This window comes from Scomber scombrus, chromosome 7 (assembly GCF_963691925.1).
Source record: "Scomber scombrus chromosome 7, fScoSco1.1, whole genome shotgun sequence".
NCBI classification, from domain to species: domain Eukaryota; kingdom Metazoa; phylum Chordata; class Actinopteri; order Scombriformes; family Scombridae; genus Scomber; species Scomber scombrus.
Genome location: NC_084976.1, coordinates 31,029,523 through 31,045,642, shown reverse-complemented (window position 1 = coordinate 31,045,642; position 16,120 = coordinate 31,029,523). Strand labels below are relative to the sequence as shown.

Here is a 16,120-nt window from a genome sequence, read left to right as displayed (position 1 = left end):
AGTGGTATAAAATCTTGCTCTTTATAATCACAAGCTTCTGTTAGCATTAATTATCTTACCTTGTTCCTGAAGTTCTGGGTTCAGTGCTGAACTCTGGAGGATATTCTCTGGAGCTATCACTCTTAGCAGACATTAAGCTTATTGTTGAAGACACTGATCCACTGTCAGATTTCTTCCTCTTCTTGGCTTCAGGGGCTCTGAAATAGATCAGTAACAATCTAGATTACAACCAATGTTTTGGCAGCACTGAATAAAACCACAATCTGATAAAGTTTTGCCGTAATGGAATTACATAATCTCAAACTTAATACATCATCTTCATCAACAAGAGAGTAACACTTGTTCTGGATCCACAAAAGAGATCTTATCTTCCAACTGTCATGGGTTGAAATCACTTTTATTTGTAGAAGCATTCACTTATTTAATACATAGATCTATGGATATTAAAAGTAACGATCAGAATCTGAATGGTTACTGCGCATGCCGCATAATTGCAAGGTCCCTGGTTTGAGTTCAGCAAGGGACCTTTGTTGCATGCACCATCCCTTTTTCCTGTTGGCCTCTCTGCAAGCAACTGTCAAACAAAGATGACATCTCCCCGCCAGAAAAAACTAAGCAAAACGCTCACTAGTCACCTACACACTGATGACAATCCGCTGTTTTAATGAGTTGGATTTTTCCCTCCAATAGGTATGAAATAGTTAAAGATCTAAGAGTAATACATCCCTATAGATTATTATTATTATTACCAATACCAATATATTAATACTGACTATTAGAACCTGGTTTCTGGTTTCAGTTTGATGGTCAGTGGTATACAATCTTGCTCTTTGTAATCATGAACATCTGTCAGCATTAATTATCTTACCTTGTTCCTGAAGTTCTGGGTTCAGTGCTGAAGGCTGGAGGATATTCTCTGGAGCTATCACTCTTAGCAGACATTAAGCTTATTACTGAAGACACTGATCCACTGTCAGATTTCTTCCTCTTCTTGGCTTCAGGGGCTCTGAAATAGATCAGTAACAATCTAGATTACAACCAATGTTTTGGCAGCACTGAATAAAACCACAATCTGATAAAGTTTTGCCGTAATGGAATTACATAATCTCAAACTTAATACATCATCTTCATCAACAAGAGAGTAACACTTGTTCTGGATCCACAAAAGAGATCTTATCTTCCAACTGTCATGGGTTGAAATCACTTTTATTTGTAGAAGCATTCACTTATTTAATACATAGATCTATGGATATTAAAAGTAAAGATCAGAAGCTGAACGGTTACTGCGCATGCTGCATAATTGCAAGGTCCCTGGTTTGAGTTCAGCAAGGGACCTTTGTTGCATGCACCATCCCTTTTTCCTGTTGGCCTCTCTGCAAGCAACTGTCAAACAAAGATGACATCTCCCCGCCAGAAAAAACTAAGCAAAACGCTCACTAGTCACCTACACACTGATGACAATCCGCTGTTTTAATGAGTTGGATTTTTCCCTCCAATAGGTATGAAATAGTTAAAGATCTAAGAGTAATACATCCCTATAGATTATTATTATTATTACCAATACCAATATATTAATACTGACTATTAGAACCTGGTTTCTGGTTTCAGTTTGATGGTCAGTGGTATACAATCTTGCTCTTTGTAATCATGAACATCTGTCAGCATTAATTATCTTACCTTGTTCCTGAAGTTCTGGGTTCAGTGCTGAAGGCTGGAGGATATTCTCTGGAGCTATCACTCTTAGCAGACATTAAGCTTATTACTGAAGACACTGATCCACTGTCAGATTTCTTCCTCTTCTTGGCTCCAGGGGCTCTGAAATAGATCAGTAACAATCTAGATTACAACCAATGTTTTGGCAGCACTGAATAAAACCACAATCTGATAAAGTTTTGCCGTAATGGAATTACATAATCTCAAACTTAATACATCATCTTCATCAACAAGAGAGTAACACTTGTTCTGGATCCACAAAAGAGATCTTATCTTCCAACTGTCATGGGTTGTAATCACTTTTATTTGTAGAGGCATTCACTTATTTAATACATAGATCTATGGATATTAAAAGTAACGATCAGAATCTGAATGGTTACTGCGCATGCCGCATAATTGCAAGGTCCCTGGTTTGAGTTCAGCAAGGGACCTTTGTTGCATGCACCATCCCTTTTTCTTGTTGGCCTCTCTGCAAGCAACTGTCAAACAAAGATGACACCTCCCCGCCGGAAAAAAACTAAGCAAAACGCTCACTAGTCACCTACACACTGATGACAATCCGCTGTTTTAATGAGTTGGATTTTTCCCTCCAATAGGTATGAAATAGTTAAAGATCTAAGAGTAATACATCCCTATAGATTATTATTATTATTACCAATACCAATATATTAATACTGACTATTAGAACCTGGTTTCTGGTTTCAGTTTGATGGTCAGTGGTATACAATCTTGCTCTTTGTAATCATGAACATCTGTCAGCATTAATTATCTTACCTTGTTCCTGAAGTTCTGGGTTCAGTGCTGAAGGCTGGAGGATATTCTCTGGAGCTATCACTCTTAGCAGACATTAAGCTTATTACTGAAGACACTGATCCACTGTCAGATTTCTTCCTCTTCTTGGCTCCAGGGGCTCTGAAATAGATCAGTAACAATCTAGATTACAACCAATGTTTTGGCAGCACTGAAACCACAATCTGATCCAGTTTTACTGTAACAGAATTACATAATCTCAAACAGACTTTCATTGGTGCTGAAAATGAAGTTGCTCAGTGTCAAGTCTAGTGATGAACTTAATCTGTGTCATTTGATGACTGCAGTAGAAACCAGACACATAATACAGAAAGATTAATACATTATATATATGTTCACTGTATTATTATGTATACAGCCAATTATTATAAATGTGGGGTTCCTTAAAAAGGTTTAGGTTCTATGTTATCGACATTTATTTGCTATATTGGTCCTAAAGTAAACTCCTACCTTTGTTGTTGTTTGCGCTTCATGCTGAAGTCTGGACGATATTCTTTGAGGCGATCACTCTAAACAGATGCTGATCCAGCTTCAGATCCACATTCACTCACTTCAGGCCTTCAGGGAGTCTATAGAGAGATTACTGCAGTCTACATCAAGCTTGACTAAGATCCCATTAAGATTTTGACACCAGAAAAAACTACACTTCACTACCTGCTGCAGCAAACAGACACAGTTAACAGACCAGTTAGTGAAACATGAGGCAGCTTAAGAGAATTTACATTTATGAGTCAGATAATCTCTGTAGGATGTGAAAGTCAGATGGAAATAACCAACTGCAGAGCTCTATCTGTATTTCTATCCTGCAGTGTCTTTTTCCACTGTGATGAACATACTTTAGTTTTATTAATGCTCGTCATTTATCATGACCTATTGATTGCACTAAGACAGAAATAAACCCACAGCCACCTAAACACCCTTTCAGACTTAATGCACTGACAAAGAGCAATGTTGGCAGCTCTGTGTTAAATGCAGTACACCTGTCCTAAAACATGCCCGATAATGAGAATGAAAAATGAAATAAACATTGTACAGAACAGAACATGACACTTACTTTTCGTAAGTCTGTGGAGTATGTAGACATCGCTGTAAGATGCTGTGAGAGGAGCATGTAACCTGTGGAGGAAAGGAGAAGTGGTCATGTGATGAAACATGAAACATGAAATAGACAAGTGAAGATTATGTTGCAAGTAAAAGTTCTGCATGGTAAAATGAAGTATAATGACTTTGATGTAGTAAAAGTAATGCACCAACATTAACAAACATTTGGCTTGCAGTTTCATACTGCCTTTATAAGCCACTTAAAATAAAATCCCTCCTATATTTGTGATGTGATGTCTACTTGACTTTGTTTATTTTAATGCATTCCTCTTTTAGTTTGTCTAAATGCCATCTACATCTGCGTTTACTGTGTATTTTTGTACTACTGTGCTTTGCCACTAGATGGCGATCATCAATCTGGAGCGAGCAGAGTGACTGCGCATGTGCGTGTGTGTGTTTGTGTGACTATCAATGCAGCGCGTATGAGAGCACAGAGATGTGTGTTGCTGCTGATTAGACCACCCCCCCCCCCCCCCCTGCTAGTTTGTTTACGTTTCCAAAACAGACGTAGTAGTATAACACTTGAAAACACAGAATATTTATTTTATGCAGATAAAATGCATAATGAAGTTTGCATGATGCACATAAAGGGAAAACAAAGTTAGATTACTTATAATCATCAACATTATCAAACTTGTTTTAGTGGCAGGTCTGCAGAAAGCGCAAACATAACTTCTTATGCAACATTTAATATGAACGTTTAACGAGCTTCTATGTCTGCATCAAGCATCACATCGACTTGTCTTTATTGTATTTTGAATATAAAACATAATATTCTCCAAACAGCTTAGTTAATGTGAGAGACTTACCGCGCAGTGCAGCAGCTGACACTTCTGCAACAACACTGCAAGAAAACTAGCGCCAACCCTCTGATAAACTTCTGATAAACAAACTTCAGCCTACTTTCACTTGCACATCAGGCGGTTCAAGATAAACAAGGAAACCCTTCTGACATGTCAACACACGCAGACTGTTTACAGCAAGCAATGCACGAATCCTCCCCGCATAAAACATGTTTTAACATTACACACCTGAAACTTTATGATGAATAATAATATAATATTTGCATCTGAACTGTTGTTTTTCTTGAAATTACTTCAGTTTTTTTCCTTTTTTTTAAGAACAGGAACTGAAAGAATAAAGAGAAGAGGAAGTAGTTTTCAGTTCAGTAACAGGTAACAACAACACTGTAGAAATACTGTAGTTCAGGTTAAAGTCCTGTAATTTAAAGTAAATAATGCCTTTAACATAGTGTCCATGTTCCTCACCTAATAAAGTCATCGTGTCTGCAGCTATAATTATTAGTAAGTAGTTAATAATGGGTTTAATAAACCATTTATAAAACTGTATCAGTCACCTGTTATTATAAATGTGAGAGATTCATGTTGTAAATGTTAAAGGACAAGTTCACTTTTTTTTTTAAGAAGTGTCTTAAAGCAGCAGTCAGGTTTTCCTCTCTGTAATCATTCCTCCTGTTCATACTGACCTTTAACCTTTGTGTCGTCCTCCCGGGTCAAACTGACCCCGTCTGTTTTGACTGTTCCTTCTTTCCTCCCTTCCTCCCTCCTGTCTGTCCTCCCTCCCTCCTTCTCTCTTTCCTCCCTCCTTCCTTCTCTCTTTCTTTCCTTCCCTCCTTCTCTCTTTCCTCTCTCCTTTCCTTCCCTCCTTCCTCCCTCCGTCCCTCCTTCTCTTTCTTTCCTTCCCTCATTCATTCATTCCTTCTTTCCTCTTTACTTCCTTCCTCCCTCCTTTCCTTCCTTCCTTTCCTTCCTTCCTTCCTTTCTTGACTCGAGGACAAAAGGAGGGTTAAAAGATCTCCTTCTAATGTGCTTTCAATGTAAAGTGATGGAGACTAAATCCACAGTGTTTCCACACAGTCATTATAAAGTAGCTGATCAGCTTCTATTGAGCTTCATCAGTCTGAGTTATTATATCAATGATATCTGACATGTTTACAGTCTGTTTAGCATTTGTTATGTGTTGCCCTGTAGGGGAGGTGTTGCACCAGGCTGGTTTTTATCCTTTCTCTCTGTCTCTCTCTCTTGCTCCCTCTCTTCCTCTGTCAGTTTGTTTTTATTTTCAGGAAGTCAAACATGAAACATGAAATAGACAAGTGAAGATTATGTTGCAAGTAAAAGTTCTGCATGGTAAAATGAAGTATAATGACTTTGATGTAGTAAAAGTAATGCACCAACATTAACAAACATTTGGCTTGCAGTTTCATACTGCCTTTATAAGCCACTTAAAATAAAATCCCTCCTATATTTGTGATGTCTACTTGACTTTTTTATTTTAATGCATTCCTCTTTTAGTTTTAGTCTCAATGCCATCTACATCTGCGTTTACTGTGTATTTTTGTACTACTGTGCTTTGCCACTAGATGGCGATCATCAATCTGGAGCGAGCAGAGTGACTGCGCATGTGCGTGTGTGTGTTTGTGTGACTATCAATGCATCGCGTATGAGAGCACAGAGATGTGTGTTGCTGCTGATTAGACCAACCCACAGTCTATGGACCAACCCCCCCCCCCCCCCCCGCTAGTTTGCGGTTTCCAAAACAGACGTAGTAGTATAACACTTGAAAACACAGAATATTTATTTTATGCAGATTGTTTCTGAAGCTCTGGGTTCAGTGCTGAAGGCTGGAGGAAAATCTAGGGAGCGATCACTTTTTGCAGACAGAAAACTGACTGTTGAAGACGCTGATCCTCCGTCAGATGCCTTATCACTGTTCAAGACCAAAACAACAGTTTGGACAAGGTTTAGGTTCTATGTTATCTACATTTATTTGCTCAACTTTGCTATATTGGTCCTAAAGTAAACTCCTACCTTTGTTGTTGGTTGCGCTTCATGCTGAAGTCTGGACGATATTCTTTGAGGCGATCACTCTAAACAGATGCTGATCCAGCTTCAGATCCACATTCACTCACTTCAGGCCTTCAGGGAGTCTATAGAGAGATTACTGCAGTCTACATCAAGCTTGACTAAGATCCCATAAAGATTTTGACACCAGAAAAAACTACACTTCACTACCTGCTGCAGCAAACAGACACAGTTAACAGACCAGTTAGTGAAACATGAGGCAGCTTAAGAGAATTTACATTTATGAGTCAGATAATCTCTGTAGGATGTGAAAGTCAGATGGAAATAACCCACATAACCAACTGCAGAGCTCTATCTGTATTTCTATCCTGCAGTGTCTTTTTCCACTGTGATGAACATACTTTAGTTTTATTAATGCTCGTCATTTATCATGACCTATTAATTGCACTAAGACAGAAATAAACCCACAGCCACCTAAACACCCTTTCAGACTTAATGCACTGACAAAGAGCAATGTTGGCAGCTCTGTGTTAAATGCAGTACACCTGTCCTAAAACATGCCCGATAATGAGAATGAAAAATGAAATAAACATTGTACAGAACAGAACATGACACTTACTTTTCGTAAGTCTGTGGAGTATGTAGACATCGCTGTAAGATGCTGTGAGAGGAGCATGTAACCTGTGGAGGAAAGGAGAAGTGGTCATGTGATGAAACATGAAACATGAAATAGACAAGTGAAGATTATGTTGCAAGTAAAAGTTCTGCATGGTAAAATGAAGTATAATGACTTTGATGTAGTAAAAGTAATGCACCAACATTAACAAACATTTGGCTTGCAGTTTCATACTGCCTTTATAAGCCACTTAAAATAAAATCCCTCCTATATTTATTTGTGATGTCTACTTGACTTTGTTTATTTTAATGCATTCCTCTTTTAGTTTTAGTCTCAATGCCATCTACATCTGCGTTTACTGTGTATTTTTGTACTACTGTGCTTTGCCACTAGATGGCGATCACCAATCTGGAGCGAGCGAGCAAGAGCGCGCGCTAGAGAGTGACTGCGCGTGTGCGTGTGCGTGTGACTATCAATGCAGCACGTATGAGAGCGCAGAGATCTGTGTTGCTGCTGATTAGACCAACCCACAGTCTATGGACCAACCACACCCCCCCCCCGCTAGTTTGTTAACGTTTCCAAAACAGACGTAGTAGTATAACACTTGAAAACACAGAATATTTATTTATGCAGATAAACTCTGTGAGGATTTTAATGCATTTTGCATGATGCATATAAAGGGAAAACAAAGTTAGATTACTTATAATCATCGACATTATCAAACTTGTTTTAGTGGCAGGTCTGCAGAAAGCGCAAACATAACTTCTTATGCAACATTTAATATTAACGTTTAACGAGCTTCTATGTCTGCATCAAGCATCACATCGACTTGTCTTCATTGTATTTTGAATATAAAACATAATATTCTCCAAACAGCTTAGTTAATGTGAGAGACTTACCGCGCAGTGCAGCAGCTGACACTTCTGCAACAACACTGCAAGAAAACTAGCGCCAACCCTCTGATAAACAAACTTCAGCCTACTTTCACTTGCACATCAGGCGGTTCAAGATAAACAAGGAAACCCTTCTGACATGTCAACACACGCAGACTGTTTACAGCAAGCAATGCACGAATCCTTCCCGCATAAAACATGTTTTAACATTACACACCTGAAACTTTATGATGAATAATAATATAATATTTGCATCTGAACTGTTGTTTTTCTTGAAATTACTTCAGTTTCGCTTTTTTTAAGAACAGGAACTGAAAGAATAAAGAGAAGAGGAAGTAGTTTTCAGTTCAGTAAAAGTAACAACAACACTCTGTAGAAATACTCTAGTTCAGGTTAAAGTCCTGTAATTTAAAGTAAATAATTCCATTAACATAGTGTCCATGTTCCTCACCTAATAAAGTCATCATGTCTGCAGCTATAATTATTAGTAAGTAGTTAATAATGGGTCTAATGAACCATTTATAAAACTGTATCAGTCACCTGCTTTTATAAATGTGAGAGATTCATGTTGTAAATGTTAAAGGACAAGTTCACTTTTTTTTTTAAGAAGTGTCTTAAAGCAGCAGTCAGGTTTTCCTCTCTGTAATCATTCCTCCTGTTCATACTGACCTTTAACCTTTGTGTCGTCCTCCCGGGTCAAATTGACCCTGTCTGTTTTGACTGTTCCTTCTTTCCTCCCTTCCTCACTCCTGTCTGTCCTCCCTCCCTCCTTCTCTCTTTCCTCCCTCCTTCCTTCTCTCCTTCTTTCCTCCCTTCCTCCCTCCTGTCTGTCCTTCCTCCCTCCTTCTCTCTTTCTTTCCTTCCCTCCTTCTCTCTTTCCTCTCTCCTTTCCTTCCCTCCTTCCTCCCTCCTTCTCTTTCTTTCCTTCCCTCATTCATTCCTTCCTTCTTTCCTATTTCCTTCCTTCCTCCCTCCTTTCCTTCCTTCCTTTCTTGACTCGAGGACAAAAGGAGGGTTAAAAGATCTCCTTCTAATGTGCTTTCAATGTAAAGTGATGGAGACTAAATCCACAGTGTTTCCACACAGTCATTATAAAGTAGCTGATCAGCTTCTATTGAGCTTCATCAGTCTGAGTTATTATATCAATGATATCTGACATGTTTACAGTCTGTTTAGCATTTGTTATGTGTTGCCCTGTAGGGGAGGTGTTGCACCAGGCTGGTTTTTATCCTTTCTCTCTGTCTCTCTCTCTTGCTCTGTCAGTTTGTTTTTATTTTCAGGAAGTCAAGGGTTTGCAGTCTCCTGGTGAGAGCATTGGAGGATCCTCAGTCTCTGTTGAGCCACTTCCCAGCTCACATCTCCAAGGAGGATATTTTTTCCCTTTTCCCCTTGTTGTCTTTTAGTGCTGCCAGGGTTTTGTTTTCTTAGTTTGGGTTAGAGATCACCGGTAGTCCAGTTTTTGGTTTTCTTTGGTTCATTTAGGATTAGATCACTTTTCCCCTTTTTGATAGTTTAGAGGGAACAGCTGGGTGTGAAGCCCACTGCATGGCTGGCTCAGTGATTTCCCCTCTTTTGATTTCCACTGATTGATTTAAATAAACGTGTTGTCTGAGCGTGTTGAGTCCTCTCTGCGAGCCTTTATGTTAGAGTTAGATGGTCCGTAACAGCATCAGATTCCCTCTTAGTGTTTCCCTGTTGAGCTGTGGTGTAACCATAGTAACAAAAAGACTTTGCTACTAAAAACACTGTAACGTTGAAACATAGAAGATGAAGATTTGACTCTTTTACTCTCCTTTCTTTCCTCATCTTCCTCCTATTTCTTGTCCTTTCTTTCTTTTTCTTTCTCTACTTCTTGTGTCTTTCTCTTCTTCCTCCATTTTTCTGTCTTTCTCTCCTCCCACTTCTTGTTTGTTTTTTTCCCTTATTCTTTCATCTTCCTCCTCCTACTTCTTGTCCTTTCTTTCTTCCTCTTCTCCTACTCCTCTTTCTCTCCTATTTCTTGTTGTCTTTTTCCTTTATTCATTTTTTCTTTCCTCATCTTCCTCTTCCTACTTCTTGTCCTTTCTTTCTTTTTCCTTCTTTCTCTCCTACTTCTTGTTCTCTCCTTTTTTTTCCTTTCTGACCCATTCGGACAACTGAATCTTCATATTAGCTTCAGATCAACTTTTAAAACCATGTTTAGACAGGATATTTATATTTAATAAGCTCACAAACTGAGAATTGAGTCTGTTTTGATTTGTAAAAAGTTTCACAAAATTTAAAAACTACACTGAGACAATTTTTGTTCAAAAAGGTACAATTTTAATCAGTAAGTAAATTACTCCATTATCCATCTGAGGATTGTTAAATTGTAAATTATTATTTGACAGTAAAACATGTAACAAAAAACCCAGAAACAAAGAAAAACAACTTGAAATGGTTGTTAATCAGAAAATAGCTTCATCTAATTAAAACACTTAAAGTTGAGTTAAAAGCAAAGATCAGATTTTGGCAAACTGTGTTTTTTTAAACGTCCAAACTGCTGCTTTTCATTTTGACCTGCAAAACATCGACTGAATCATTAAAGACCCAAAAAAAACAGATTAAATCATCTTCACAGGGGAATAAACCTATCAAATAAAGCAGATTGTTGAATTCTGATTCATTAATAAAGATAATTCTGTTTCCTTTTTTTACCAAACATAACTGAAAGTCGACTTACAGCCATAAAACTAAATGTTAGTTTCAACTTTTGATAAATTATTGAACAAGTTTTTCTGTCGTCGTTTTGTTTGGATTTTTTTACACAGTTCTGATTGGTGTGTCTTGTTTGGGTAAAGGCTTGAAGATGTCCTCACATGTGATCAGAATTTCCAAAGATTTCCGCCTGTTAAATGCTGCCTCAATTTGTCTCACTTCATGTTCATTGTTGACTCCTCCACTGGCTCCCTCTCTCAGGTGGATGTTTGTGTAAATCTTTTTTAAAGGAACAGGCCATTGCTGTGCATTTATCACTTCCGACAAGTTCTTATTCTTCCTTTTTAGGGAAGATTTTAGTTTCCGTTGATACATTCTGAGTTCTCCATAATGACCTAACAGCACAGAAATATGTAACATCAATAATAAGCCCAAACCATAACCACATTTTAAGTTTTCTTCAGTATTAAAGTAATCCAGTGACAGTGTCTGTACATACATGTCTACACTGAAAACAGGAGATGCTAGTAACTGATTAAATTAAAATATTCGCTTGGTTAAATTATAAAGTTTATCTGAGGTTGACAGGGATTTAGCGTTGGACAAATTGAAATTTTGACCTACTGGTTCAAGATCAAAAGTCAGAGGATCACAAAAATATTCATGGTGTATCTTCTGGAAACCATTTCATGAAAATGTATCTGATAGCGATGCAAATATTTCATATTAGACTAAAGTTAATGGACGGATGAATACATAATATATAATATTTACTGAACATCAGCTGTTGTAGGAAGATAACATGCAGCCTCTTACTTTGCTCAAGTGTGTGAGCATGTTCATCCTCTTTCATGTCCCTCAAAACATGGAGGGCAATCTTCAGAGCCGCTTCCCTTGTTTCATCATCAACAGGTGGATCAGTGAGTTCGTCCTCCTGCTCGTCTTCCTCAAACAGGCCTTCAGGTTTTGTAGAAAGGACCTTCTTATTTGCCTTCATAGCTTGTTTTAGAAAGGCCATAGCCTTGGATTCAAATATCTGCCAAATACAATGTTTTGTCATATATAATATTTTAATAAATATATCCAAGAGGGAACATGATATAGACATTACACACCAATGCTTTATATTGGAATTGTTTTAATGCCACACGACACTAGACATAGCTACCCTAACTTAGAAAAACGTAATAATATCCAAACAATATTCATTATGTACTTTTAATTGATCATCAGTTCATTTATATATATTACCTACCTTCAGTGTTTCTGGGCTCTGCTGAAAGCTTCCTGCAATCCGGCCACTGAAAAAAAGTGTATATTCCTCATAGTACGGTCACATTTTCAAATCAGTTACAATAAATATTTCAACTACTCCATTATGAAATTAAGTAAATTCATCTTAATTCTTTTTATGCAATACATAACTATGGATATTAAAACTGTAACAATGTGCAATTCATCATAATCATGAGCATCTGACAGCATTAATCATCTTACCTTGTTCTGGGTTCAGTGCTGAAGGCTGGAGGAAAATCTAGGGAGCGATCACTTTTTGCAGACAGAAAACTGACTTTTGAAGACGCTGATCCTCCGTCAGATGCATCATCACTGTTCAAGACCAAAACAACAGTTTGAAACTAGTTGATCATATCTCCCTACACGACGACAACAATCTGCTGTTTTATTAAGTTGGTACATACCAATATAATAAACCTGAATATTAGAAAACTTTCATTCAGGTTTCAGTATGATGGTCAATGGTATAAAACTGTGGCCTTTTTAATCATGAGCTTCTGACAGTATTAATAATCTTACCTTGTTTCTGAAGCTCTGGGTTCAGTGCTGAAGGCTGGAGGAAAATCTAGGGAGCGATCACTTTTTGCAGACAGAAAACTGACTGTTGAAGACGCTGATCCTCCGTCAGATGCATCATCACTGTTCAAGACCAAAACAACAGTTTGGACAAGGTTTAGGTTCTATGTTATCTACATTTATTTGCTCAACTTTGCTATATTGGTCCTAAAGTAAACTCCTACCTTTGTTGTTGGTTGCGCTTCATGCTGAAGTCTGGACGATATTCTTTGAGGCGATCACTCTAAACAGATGCTGATCCAGCTTCAGATCCACATTCACTCACTTCAGGCCTTCAGGGAGTCTATAGAGAGATTACTGCAGTCTACATCAAGCTTGACTAAGATCCCATAAAGATTTTGACACCAGAAAAAACTACACTTCACTACCTGCTGCAGCAAACAGACACAGTTAACAGACCAGTTAGTGAAACATGAGGCAGCTTAAGAGAATTTACATTTATGAGTCAGATAATCTCTGTAGGATGTGAAAGTCAGATGGAAATAACCCACATAACCAACTGCAGAGCTCTATCTGTATTTCTATCCTGCAGTGTCTTTTTCCACTGTGATGAACATACTTTAGTTTTATTAATGCTCGTCATTTATCATGACCTATTAATTGCACTAAGACAGAACTAAACCCACAGCCACCTAAACACCCTTTCAGACTTAATGCACTGAAGAAGAGCAATTTGGCAGCTCTGTGTTAAATGCAGTACACCTGTCCTAAAACATGCCCGATAATGAGAATGAAAAATGAAATAAACATTGTACAGAACAGAACATGACACTTACTTTTCGTAAGTCTGTGGAGTATGTAGACATCGCTGTAAGATGCTGTGAGAGGAGCATGTAACCTGTGGAGGAAAGGAGAAGTGGTCATGTGATGAAACATGAAACATGAAATAGACAAGTGAAGATTATGTTGCAAGTAAAAGTTCTGCATGGTAAAATGAAGTATAATGACTTTGATGTAGTAAAAGTAATGCACCAACATTAACAAACATTTGGCTTGCAGTTTCATACTGCCTTTATAAGCCACTTAAAATAAAATCCCTCCTATATTTATTTGTGATGTCTACTTGACTTTGTTTATTTTAATGCATTCCTCTTTTAGTTTTAGTCTCATTGCCATCTACATCTGCGTTTACTGTGTATTTTTGTACTACTGTGCTTTGCCACTAGATGGCGATCACCAATCTGGAGCGAGCGAGCAAGAGCGCGCGCTAGAGAGTGACTGCGCGTGTGCGTGTGCGTGTGCGTGTGACTATCAATGCAGCACGTATGAGAGCGCAGAGATCTGTGTTGCTGCTGATTAGACCAACCCACAGTCTATGGACCAACCACACCCCCCCCCCGCTAGTTTGTTAACGTTTCCAAAACAGACGTAGTAGTATAACACTTGAAAACACAGAATATTTATTTATGCAGATAAACTCTGTGAGGATTTTAATGCATTTTGCATGATGCATATAAAGGGAAAACAAAGTTAGATTACTTATAATCATCGACATTATCAAACTTGTTTTAGTGGCAGGTCTGCAGAAAGCGCAAACATAACTTCTTATGCAACATTTAATATTAACGTTTAACGAGCTTCTATGTCTGCATCAAGCATCACATCGACTTGTCTTTATTGTATTTTGAATATAAAACATAATGTTCTCCAAAAAGCTTAGTTAATGTGAGAGAGACTTACCGCGCAGTGCAGCAGCCGACACTTCTGCAACAACACTGCAAGAAAACTAGCGCCAAACCTCTGATAAACAAACTTCAGCCTACTTTCACTTGCACATCAGGCGGTTCAAGATAAACAAGGAAACCCTTCTGACATGTCAACACACGCAGACTGTTTACAGCAAGCAATGCACGAATCCTGCCCGCATAAAACATGTTTTAACATTACACACCTGAAACTTTATGATGAATAATAATATAATATTTGCATCTGAACTGTTGTTTTTCTTGAAATTACTTCAGTTTCGCTTTTTTTAAGAACAGGAACTGAAAGAATAAAGAGAAGAGGAAGTAGTTTTCAGTTCAGTAACAGGTAACAACAACACTGTAGAAATACTCTAGTTCAGGTTAAAGTCCTGTAATTTAAAGTAAATAAAGGTTAATAATGCCATTAACATAGTGTCCATGTTCCTCACCTAATAAAGTCATCATGTCTGCAGCTATAATTATTAGTAAGTAGTTAATAATGGGTCTAATGAACCATTTATAAAACTGTATCAGTCACCTGCTTTTATAAATGTGAGAGATTCATGTTGTAAATGTTAAAGGACAAGTTCATTTAAAAAAAAAAAAAAAAAAAGTGTCTTAAAGCAGCAGTCAGGTTTTCCTCTCTGTAATCATTCCTCCTGTTCATACTGACCTTTAACCTTTGTGTCGTCCTCCCGGGTCAAACTGACCCCGTCTGTTTTGACTGTTCCTTCTTTCCTCCCTTCCTCCCTCCTGTCTGTCCTTCCTCCCTCCCTCCTTCTCTCTTTCCTCCCTCCTTCCTTCTCTCTCTTTCCTTCCCTCCTTCTCTCTTTCCTCTCTCCTTTCCTTCCCTCCTTCCTCCCTCCGTCCCTCCTTCTCTTTCTTTCCTTCCCCCATTCATTCCTTCCTTCTTTCCTCTTTACTTCCTTCCTCCCTCCTTTCCTTCCTTCCTTTCCTTCCTTCCTTCCTTTCTTGACTCGAGGACAAAAGGAGGGTTAATAGATCTCCTTCTAATGTGCTTTCAATGTAAAGTGATGGAGACTAAATCCACAGTGTTTCCACACAGTCATTATAAAGTAATGATCAGCTTCTATTGAGCTTCATCAGTCTGAGTTATTATATCAATGATATCTGACATGTTTACAGTCTGTTTAGCATTTGTTATGTTGCCCTGTAGGGGAGGTGTTGCACCAGGCTGGTTTTTATCCTTTCTCTCTGTCTCTCTCTCTTGCTCTGTCTGTTTGTTTTTATTTTCAGGAAGTCAAGGGTTTGCAGTCTCCTCATGAGAGCATTTGAGGATCCTCAGTCTCTGTTGAGCCACTTCCCAGCTCACATCTCCAAGGGGGATATTTTTCCCTTTTCCCCTTGTTGTCTTTTAGTGCTGCCAGGGTTTTGTTTTCTTAGTGTAGGTTGGAGATCACCGGTAGTCGTTTAATTTTCCCCTTTTTGATAGTTTAGAGGGAACAGCCGGGTGTGAAGCCCACTGCATGGCTGGCTCAGTGATTTCCCCTCTTTTGATTTCCACTGATTGATTTAAATAAACGTGTTGTCTGAGCGTGTTGCGTCCTCTCTGCGAGCCTTAATGTTAGAGTTAGAGGGTCCGTAACAGCATCAGATTCCCTCTTAGTGTTTCCCTGTTGAGCTGTGGTGTAACCATAGTAACAAAAAGACTTTGCTACTAAAAACACTGTATCGTTGAAACATAGAAGATGAAGATTTGACTCTTTTACTCTCCTTTCTTTCCTCATCTTCCTCCTATTTCTTGTCCTTTCTTTCTTTTTCCTTATTTTCTTTTTCTCTTTCTCTACTTCTTCTTTCTCTTCTTCCTCCATTTTTCTGTCTTTCTCTCCTCCCACTTCTTGTTTGTTTTTTTTCCTTATTCTTTCATCTTCCTCCTCCTACTTCTTGTCCTTTCTTTCTTCCTCCTCTCCT

General features: G+C 38.2%; 1 protein-coding gene across 5 annotated transcripts in view; it reads right to left on the bottom strand.

The window, feature by feature from the left end:
- Positions 1-13,808, bottom strand: part of LOC133983073 (NACHT, LRR and PYD domains-containing protein 3-like) — a 36,437-nt gene extending 22,629 nt beyond the window's left edge. For 2 of the 5 annotated variants that reach the window (XM_062422021.1, XM_062422022.1), the window contains exons 1-10: positions 13,280-13,806; positions 12,668-12,786; positions 7,066-7,127; positions 6,453-6,571; positions 3,578-3,639; positions 2,974-3,092; positions 2,488-2,625; positions 1,678-1,815; positions 869-1,027; positions 60-197 (exon numbers count right to left, since the gene is read on the bottom strand). In XM_062422021.1, the coding sequence (XP_062278005.1) occupies positions 60-197; positions 869-1,027; positions 1,678-1,815; positions 2,488-2,625; positions 2,974-2,996 (596 nt within the window). In that variant the 5' untranslated portion in view covers positions 2,997-3,092; positions 3,578-3,639; positions 6,453-6,571; ... (1 more) ...; positions 12,668-12,786; positions 13,280-13,806. Of the gene's footprint in view, positions 1-59; positions 198-868; positions 1,028-1,677; positions 1,816-2,487; positions 2,626-2,973; positions 3,093-3,577; positions 3,640-6,452; positions 6,572-7,065; positions 7,128-12,667; positions 12,787-13,279 lie in introns of all 5 variants that reach the window. The other 3 variants (XM_062422024.1, XM_062422025.1, XM_062422020.1) reach the window with 2 other exon arrangements.
- Positions 13,809-16,120: the final 2,312 nt, after the last annotated feature.